This window comes from Elephantulus edwardii, unplaced genomic scaffold (assembly GCF_000299155.1).
Source record: "Elephantulus edwardii isolate Elephantulus edwardi_28Jun2011 unplaced genomic scaffold, EleEdw1.0 scaffold00147, whole genome shotgun sequence".
NCBI lineage: Eukaryota > Metazoa > Chordata > Mammalia > Macroscelidea > Macroscelididae > Elephantulus > Elephantulus edwardii.
The window spans coordinates 8,214,096-8,224,571 of NW_006399897.1; the positions used below are offsets into that span (position 1 = coordinate 8,214,096).

The window sequence follows — 10,476 nt, forward strand, 5'->3', positions numbered from 1 at the left end:
CGGGATGGGTGTGTCAGAGGCAGTGCGGTTGGCGCAGGATAGAGCAGGGTTTAGGGCTGTTGTGCATAGGGTCGCTATGAGTCGGAAATGACTCGACGGCACATAACAACAGCAACAATATAGCACAGAATGGGAATCTTAAAACATTCAATTGTGCTCATGTGAAACCTATACTAAATTGAGAAGCAGCTGTTTGAACAGAACAAGGGAACTCTGCTTGCTTTAAAATCAAAAAAGATGTGGGTGAGGGCTATTTCCTTTCCCTAGATCTATTTGATCCTTATGCTGAGCAAATAATTTGAGAAGCTGGACTATATGAAGAAGAATGTGGCATTAAGATTGGAGGAAGACTCACCGACAACCTGAATTATGCAGATGACACAACCTTGCTTGCTGAATGCAAGGAAAACTTGAAATACTTACTGCAGAAGATCAAATACTAAAGTCTTCCATACAGATTACAACTGAATATGAAGACAAAAGTAATCTTCACCACTGCACCAACAGGAAATTACACGATAGATTGAGAAAAGATTGATTATATCAACAATTTAATCTTACTTGGATCCAAAATCCACACCCTCTGTATGTACTAGCAAATCAAAGGACGTGTTGCATTGAGAAAATTTGCGGTCAAAGACTTCTCCAAAATGCTAAAGGGCAAAAGTGTCTATTTAAAGACTAAGATGCACCTGACCCAAAATCATAGCCTTTTCAATACATCTGAAAGTTGGACCATGAATAACAATGACAGAAGAAGAATCAATGCTTTTCAGTTGTGGTATTGAAGAAGGGTACTGAATATCCCATGGATTGCCAAAAGAACAAATATGGATAAAGTGAAAAAATGGATAAAGTACTCCTTAGAGAGAAGGATGGTGAAATTTCATCTCACAAATTTTGAGCATACTATTAGGAGGTGCTATTTCTTAAAAAAAGACATTATGCTTCAAAATGTGGAAGTTTGATGAAAGAGAAATACCCACAAAAGGGTGGACTTGACAAGTGACTGTAACAACGGGCTCAAATATATCAGAGATGATAAAGATGATACCAGATAGGTCCAAAGCCATTATCATAGAATCTCTACAAGTCCACGTAAACTCTACAGCACCAAAAAAACAACAACATTCACAGCACCTTAACATTGTGAGTCATTACTAATGAAAATTCCAAGATTTCTTTCAGAACCTTTGATAAATGTAAGGATATGTAATTTTCAGATAACATTTGCTTAAAATTGTGTTGAATAAGAATCTGTTTTACTATTTCTTCTTATTGATTAATATGTGTACATTTATGCAGTAGCAAAACCTAATAATGTCATTTACAGATTCACTCTTAATTTGTTTTCTCTCTCTCTCTCTCTCTTTTTTTTTGTTGCTTAAATTAGCCAGAATTTATACGTATTTGCTAGAGAAATCCCGGCTTGTTTCACAACCTCTGGGCCAAAGTAATTTTCTCATCTTTTACTTGCTGATGGATGGATTATCTGCTGAGGAAAAATATGGACTTCATCTCAGTAATTTATCTACACACCGGTAAGTGACTGAGCATTTTCTACCTAACAATCGTGCCTACAGATTGTGATGGATATCAATGGCCTTAAATTTTCGAGAGAGTAAATGGTGCCTAAAAAAAATAACCAGATGGTGTTGAGTTAGTACCCTCTGTATAAAATATATAACACAGTTTTCATTATTTGGGTGTAGTTTTGAGGATGTATATGAGTTTGAATTTCTACTTCATTAGTCTTCAAATCAGAAAAAAACCCCACCCAGAGATCAGTGCTTATACAAACTTTTTTTGGGCCTTTTGGCTATTTTGGCTTGATATTATGCATGCATTCTTCATTTGTGGAAGTCTTTCAAAATCATGGGAGCTATCATTTAAATAGTTATTAACAATGGTAACAGATGAAATTGCATGCGGATTAATACTAGCAAGACCTCTAAACTGAAGGGTTTGAGTGCAGAAGATAAAAGTGTTTGCACTAGAAAAGTGTTGGAGATGTGATATAACAACGTGATATAACAGTAAGATTAAACATGTTTGCTTGTTTTCCCTTGTTTGCATTTACTTCAACTACCTAATCCAGTGCATCTCTCCACAATAGTTATAATAAGAATCCCAATAATAAAGGGAGCACATCTCATTCAGATTAAACTTACACAGGAAAAGGAGGAGAAAAAAAGGATAGGCATAGACAAGCTTATTAATGACTTGAATGTCAGGGGCTTGTGGGAAAATCAACTCTAAGGAAGCTACGATTTACATCCTGAAATTATGATTTTTAACACAATGTATCAACGTATCAAGTGTTTGTTATTGGATTTTAAAAGAATGAAATGACTTTGTATACATTTAGGAAAATGTTTATAAGAATTATTGAAAGTTAATATGGAAAAAGAATGTTATTTCATTCTCATGCTTGCATGTAACATAGTGTCTCAGTCTGAGGTAAGGTTGGAAGCAAGAAGAGCTGGTGGTATTAACAAGCCACCTCCACTGGACACACAGAGGTTTCCTGCAGGCCAACAGAAATATATCTGTTATTTGAAACTTGTCAATTGGTATCCCATAGATTGCTGTGACCTTATTTTTTGTCAATGCTTTCAGTGCACCTTGAACTTCTTCCTTCATTACTATTGGCTCTTAATTATATGAAACTTGCCGAAATATTTCCATGTTGTCCTGTTGTGGTTTTTGAAGGTTTTGTGTGTGTGTGTGTGGTTTTTAGTTTGTTTGTTTTCCTGATATAGTAACTTTGTGTATATATTTCCTACATTGTCTTTCATTGCCTCCTGGATCATTCAGGATTTTGCCCATAGCATCTCTAAGTTTTGCACCTTGAGTATTGAATTTGTTTTAAGTTCTTTCAGCTTGAGAAATGCCAAACAATTCCTCCTGTCATATACTCTGACTCCAGCTCTCTACACATTCAGTAATAATGCTTTGCCTTCTCAAGCTGCCCTTTGGAATCTTCTGTTCAGTTCTCTTACTTCAACATTTCTATCCTGTCTTGGCTTCTCAGTACTCTTAGTGCAGTTTTCAGAGTCTCTTCTAATGTCTATTTAGATTTATTTTCCCCTTCTTCTCTGTCTTTGTACTGACCTTTTGCTCTCTTCATGGAAAATATCCTTGACTTCATCCCACAACTCATCTTGTCATCTATAATTGGTGTCCAATGTCTCAAAACTATTAAGTTGATTTTTAAATTAAGGTGAGATAGACTCAAGGTCATATTTTGTTTCTTGTGGAATTGTTTTAATTTTCTTCATCATCAATTGACATTGTTATTGTTATGTGCCACTGACTGCTTGTTACTTATAGCAACCCTATGTATAACAGCTCTGAACCTTGCTCTATTTTGAGCCAACCTCATTGTCTCTGAAACACCTACCCCTATTACCCCAGTTACTGAGTCAATCCAGGGTCTTCCTCTCATTTTCTATCTTCCCTTTGCATGATATCCATTTCCAAAGACTGATCCCTCTTTGCAACATGTCCAAAGTGTGTCAGACAAAGCTTCACAATCTTTGCCTCCAAGAAGCAGCCTGGATTCACCATCTATGGGACAAATCTGTCATTCTCCTAGCAGTCCATGGTATACTCAGTAATCTTCTCCAGCACCACAAATCAAAGGCATCAATTTTTGCACATTAGTAATTGATGGTCTGTTCCACAGTCAGCACCTGGAATAGTTTTGACTGCTGGTTATTAACCTTCTGCAATGATTCTTTCCACAGATGTCATTAATCAGAATCCTATATCATTTATCAGGTGGGGTCTACTTGTAAATCCACACAGTCAAGTGCCTTTGCATAGTCAATATAAAGACAATTTTCTTGTCTCTCCTTTAAGCAAGGATCCATTTCATAACAGCAATTTGATACCATAGTATCTTCTAAACTCAGCCTGATCATTTGGCAGTTCTCTGTCAATGTACAGTACTATTATTTTTTGTATGATTTTCAGCAATATTTGATTTGGTTGTGATAATAATGAAATTGTTTGAGAATTTTTATATTCTGTTGGATTACCTTTCTTGGGAATGGGAACAAATATGAATATCTTCCATTCAGTATGCTAGGTAACCATCTTCCAAATTTCCTGCCATAGAATGGTAAAGATTCATCAACAACTTGCTTTATGCACACATAATGCAGGATGACATTGCAGAAAGTGAGGAAAACTTGATCAAAAGATCAGAAGATGATAACTTTCAAAATGAATTACATTTCAACATTAAAAAAAGAAAACACCCAAAAATTCTCACCACTGGACTAAAATGCTCCATCATGAGAGATGGAGAAGATTGAAATTGTCAACAACTTCTTCTTACTTTGGATCCACTATCAATACCCTTGATACCAGGAGGCATATTGCATTGAGAAAGTCTGTAGTCAGGAGCCTGTCCAAATTATTGAGGAATAATAGTGTCAGTTTTAAGACTAAGGTGCATCTGATTCAGGCCATGGTCTTTTCCATCACTTACTATGCGTCTGGGAGCTGGGCAAGAGATAAGGATTACAGAAGAATTGATGCATTTAAACTGTGGTATTGGAGAAGAATACTATCTCGCAGACTGCCAAAAGAAAAAGAGAAGGAAAAAAAAACCACAAAAGCAAAACAACAAACAAGATATGTCTTGGAGAAGGTGCAGCCAGAGTTCTCCTTGGAGACCAAGATGCCAAAACTTCATCTCACATAATTTGGGCATATGCAGAGAGGCTGTACGTTGGAAAGGAACATTACACTAGGAAAAGTGGAGGATTGATGAGATAGCTTGACACAGTGACTGCCGCAGTGGGCTTGAGTATGTCAAGAATGATGAAAATGGCACAGGATAGGACAGGGTTCAAATTTGTTGTTCATAGAGTTGACATGACTTGACAGCACTAAACAACAATAGAAAAATATGTGCCCAGATACTCTCTCTGGAGCTATTGTGATTTGGAAAAAGAGAATATATTCCATCAAAGGAAACATAAGTAGATCAAAAGATAAATGTTTACACACACACACACACACACACACACACACACACACACACACGACACTCTGGTAGTACAGTCGGTAGTGAATTGCACTACTAATTTAAAGACATCACCTCTCTGATGGTTCCATCCACTGTATGCTCCACAGGATAAAGATGTGCAGTCTACTCCACTACAGTTTACACCCTCGGAAACTTGCTGGGAGATCACCTATGAGTTGGTTCAGATTCGAAAGGCAATGAGTTAGATTTTGAGGTTCTACACATCTCTATCATCTATCTATCTATCTATCTAATCAAATTGTTAAATAACAGGCAGCACAAACTCCTTCCTCCCGATGTCTTCCTAAAGCTGAATAGTGGTCAGTGATTGAGTAAAAAGCTGCGAGCCTACCCCGTTCCTTTCACGTCAGTTCTGACTCATGGTGACCCTTCCATCAGGTTTCTGAACACTGTGAATTTCTACAGGATGTGGTTACCTATCTAGCTCTCTCACAGTGTCTAGTAGGTTTTAACTGCTGACTTTTTTATTAACAATAGAACGTGTAACATGCTAAGTCACCAGGAATTCTTGAGAGTATCATGATATCATTAAAAGAGCAATTTCACCTGTCACATTTCAGCGAAAATATTACATCCAGAGGTAGCGATAATTTGTCACATGAGAAACAACCTGAAAAAAAATTACATCAAAATAGTACTCCTTCAAATAAATTACATAAATTACAAATTTATAAGGAAAAAATATCCCACACATTGATATTTATATATGGTAGCCCAAGGAAAGATGATATAAAAGTAGAAATGTTAAGTTACCAGAACATTAGAATTTATTATTATTATTATTATTATTATTATTATTATTATTATTATTATTATCTCTCAATCTATAAAGGGACACTCAACAGCAGAACTACAAAAGAGCATATTGAAATGGATACAATGATCTTAATCAAGGCTGGACCCACTCATCTGACACTTTGGTGGGTTTTCACAGGCTATAAATCCCTTAGGAAGAGACTGCACATCTTCCTCCTTCAGAGGTAAAGGCAGATTAAAACTACCCGGTAGGCCACCAGAGCTCCTTTTTACACAACAGCAGAGTTAATTAAAAAAATTACAATAAATTTAAGTATTTATGGTTTTTTTTTTTTGCCTAGAACAAGCTTAGCTTAATATTAACGTTGATTCATGAAGAAAAATGGAGTGAATACAATGGGCAAGGTGCTAAGCAATTGGGAAGAAGAATATATTGGTATTTCTATATCCCCAATCTTTTTCTTACAAGCAGAACTAAAGCTTAAAATGGGTTTAGAAGGTGTGTGTGTGTGTGTGTGTGTGTGTGTGTGTGTGTGTGTGTGTGTGTGAGACTGGAAAATGAATGTCAATATTCAAATCATCTGCTCAAAGAAACAGCTTTTTAACTTGGTCTTTGGTGTGGACAAGTCCTTTGAAGACTGAAGGAGAAAATAAAGATTTCTATTTTGTGCTCTAATTCTAGCATTCATTTTGCTTTTTTCCAAGAGTGTTTGGAATCACTTAGGAAATTTAGAAAGTGAGGGATTGCTTTGTCAAGAAGCACCAGCGGGAAAGAATTCAGAAAAATGATGAATAATGCACATCTCTTGAACAAAGCAGTTATTTTATGGGAAAGTATAATAAATATCTAATGAGTGAAAAACAATATCCTTCTATGAATTTGTCCCTTAGATTCATAAACATATCAGTTGGAGCATATAAACAGTGACCGTTCTGATAGTTAAATTATATTTAATAGTGAAACAAGATGCTTTGCCCATGATAGTGTTGCTGTTAGGGGAAACAGATCATTTCTAATTAAGAGTGACTCCATGTGACTGAGTAGCACCACCCCATAAGGTTTTCAGGTTGTTGTCTTTGTTTGCCAAGACTGAGAGGATGACTTGGAGCACTTGTTGCAGGTCAAGGACTGCAGTCTCCAATATGGATTGAAACTCAACAGCAAGAAGACAAAGATGCTCACCACTAAGCCAATTGGTAGCACCATGATAGATGGAGAAGGGATTGAGGTAGTTAACAATTACAGATTGCACGGCTCCACAATAAACTCTCTTAACACCAGCGGTCAGGAAACCAAGAGATGAATTGCATTGGGAAAAATCTGCTGTAAGGGACCTCTTCAGAGTACTAAAAATCAATGATGTCAATCTAGACACTAAGGTGCACCTAATCCAGGCCATGGTCTTTGCATCAGAGAGCTGGACAATAACTTGAAGCACTTGTTGCAGAAGATCAAGGAATGTAGTCTTCAATATGAATTGTGTCTCAATATAAAGAAAACACTAATTCTTAACACTGGACCATAGGCGGTGTCATGATGGATGCAGAGGAGGTTGAAACTGTAAACAGCTTCATCTTGCTTGGATCTACAATTAACACCCATGGTATGAGCAGTCAGGAAATAAGGAGATGCACTGCACTGGGAAATTCTGCAGTTAGGGACCCTTCCAAATTACTGAGGAGTAGTTATGTTATTCTGAGGACTAAGGTGTTTCTGATTCAGGCCATAGTCTTTCTGATCACTTACTAGGCATCTGAGAGCTGGACAATAAATAAGGACGACAGAAAAATAATTGATGCCTTTGAGCTGTGGTGGAGAAGAGCACTGAACATCTCAAGGATGACCAAGAGAATGAACAGATGTGTCTTGGAGATGGTGCAGCTGGAGTGGTCTTTGTAGGCAAGAATGATGAGGCTTCACCTAATAGACTTTAGACATATAGGTAGAAGGTGCTATTCCTTGGAGAGGAACTTGATGTTGGGAAGGGTGGACGGTCAGTGAAGGAGAGAAGACCCTTAGCCAGGTGGATTACACGGTGACTGCTGCAATGAGCTCTGTGTGTCAGGAAGTGTGAGGATAGTGCAGGACAGAACACGATTCAGATCTTTTGTTTATTGGGTCACTATGAATCGTGCTCAGTTTCAACTGCACATAACAACAGCATTTTATTTTTAAAAAAGAAAATATTTAAATACATCTGTACTAAATAGAACAAACAAGTCTATTCCATCAAACAATGCCATCTGAAGAGACTTTTATTTATTGAATTATTGCCATAGAGTAGTTTGCTGTAAAATTTTAAAGTATACTGTATTAAAGCAGATGTTATAAAATATTACAAGGCTGCTTCTTTGAAGTGTATCCTGTCTCTTCTTTGTTTACAACAAATTTGTTATCTCCATGAAACAAAATAAAATACACTAACTATGAGCTGAAAGCATTATTAGTATTTATCTTACGTCCTCATGTATTTACAACTCCAAGGAAAAGAACACATTATTTTAGCTGTGCTTTTATTATAACAGCTACACTAGCTGTATTTAACTTTAACTCTGTGTTTGAAAGTAAACTTTTCAATACATGAAACATATTTTAGCATTAAAATGCATCAGATATTCTAATATATTTCCATTACTTTTCTGACACCAAAAAGTTGTGTTTCTTCATAATTCATATAACTATTAAAAATATACACATGTAGACATCAGCCCTTTTACCTTAGCTAAATGAAAATGCTACAATAATTTCAAAAGTAGTTTATGTATTCCTTTTTCCTCTCTCTCTTTGCGTAGAGTGGAAAAGCTCACTTATAGCTTACCCTGCAGAACCTTTCTTGGATTGTAAATTACAAGTAGGAGATTGCCCATCTCTGGTGGCCTAGTGGCAAGGAATTTTGCTGCCCACTCAAAGGCACACAGTTCTAATCCACCAGCTGCTCCAACAGGATAAAGATAGGGAACCTCCCGTATGATTTGAAGCCTCTTAAAACGCACTGTGGAGCAAATATGAATAGGTTTGATTCAATGGCATCAAACAAAAAATCTCATTACTTTGAGCTGTGGAATAAGACTGTATTTATTTAGAATTGCCACAAGATGGCAAACTCTCCACAAAGTCAGATTAACAAGGAAAAAATTCTCTCACTGAAGGTTTAAATACATCTATAGAAACTCAAATTCACTGTCTTAAAGTCAGTTGTGAATCACAGTGATCTTTAATCAGGTCTTGGAGACTGTAAGTTACACATAAATATCTTTCCCCCCAAGGGGCCATTGATACATTTGAACTGCCAGAGAATCAGTCTTTGAGATAACAGCACAATTCACAATTCACACAATCAGAGTTCCCTACATATGTGCAGATGTATATTTTGCTATTTATTTTTTAATCTCTAATCCATTTTGGTTTTGTTTTGTGTACACAACTCATGGCATCTAACTACTGAAATGATAGAGAAGAAATGTAACATGTGTACTGAGAGTGAATGAAAGACGTCATCAGTTACTTGTTTTCCCCTCTCAAAATAGCTTCTATGGGTTCAGTTCCAGGGCATCTGGGCTCTCAAATCCAAAGGAATTATTTCTAATTCCTCTTCTTATTGATTAAGGGTTGACATGACTGTGGGGCTGTATAGTAGCATTTTCATTAAAGGTCTGAAACTGAGCAATCATTTGACTCAGTGTGCATGCCCTGCCGCTAACCTTTGTGATTCTGAGAAGGACCTCTGACTCACCAAGAGCTTGAACTTGCACTCGCTGCCTCTGAGTACACCTGTCACAGCACAAGCCAACAGTAATTAACTCAGCAAAAGTTCATTTCTTGCTCAGGGATTATTACAAACATTAAACTTAATCTGACAGAGTTTCTCATCATAAAAAGGGATATTGAAAGATGAACTTTCATATTAAATAAAAGCTTAGTCTTCATAACAATGTGATGCTATACAGTTTTTACTTAACCACACCTTTTAGGTAAGCAGTTTGAAGTCAAGACAAGAGTTACTTTAATCAATGCCCAAGGGCTCTTACTGCTAATAACATAGATGAGAATCACAATCCTAGTAAGTATGATCTATGGCGCATCTATCATGTGCTCTCGTATCATCTATTATATCGTCTCACACTTTCTCAGTTACTTATCACTCAGCCCTGAGCAGAGGGTACACAATGTTCTCCAATGAGTGTGTGCAAGAATCAAGACTGAAAGATGGTCCAGGAAGAGCCAAGGTTGAATCAAGGTGCTGCAAACTCTTTACCTTAACCTGATACTATCTTCACAATAATGCTGTCTGTGGAAAAGGAATCTCTGCCTTTGTATCACAGAAATAGAAGGGGAAGTGTTTATTAAAATATGTTGAAGCAAAATGAACTTGACACCAGAGTTTGTTACCTCTAACTATAGTAAAACAACTTCTATGTCGTTTATCTACCCAGTAGGATAGCAGTGTCTTAAAAATTGAAACTAAAAAAAGGTTGGGCTTTTTTTTTACTACTTCAACAGAGTGTTGTAACACTGAAATTGTAGAAATGTTTAATCACCACTAGAAAAATGAATTGGGTAGATTTCATTTCTGAAAAGCCAACAGGAAGCAGTCTGAGTCACAAGGCTCTTTACTTCTTTAGCTTTCTTGAATTTATGGCCCTCCAAAAAAAAAGTG

General features: G+C 36.6%; 1 protein-coding gene across 1 annotated transcript in view; it reads left to right on the plus strand.

Moving 5' to 3' along the window:
- The window catches only part of MYO16 (myosin XVI), a 951,959-nt gene that overhangs the window by 454,572 nt on the left and 486,911 nt on the right, over positions 1-10,476 (plus strand). The window contains exon 16 of the mRNA XM_006894620.1: positions 1,394-1,541. Within this exon, the coding sequence (XP_006894682.1) occupies positions 1,394-1,541 (148 nt within the window). The remainder of the gene's footprint in view (positions 1-1,393; positions 1,542-10,476) is intronic.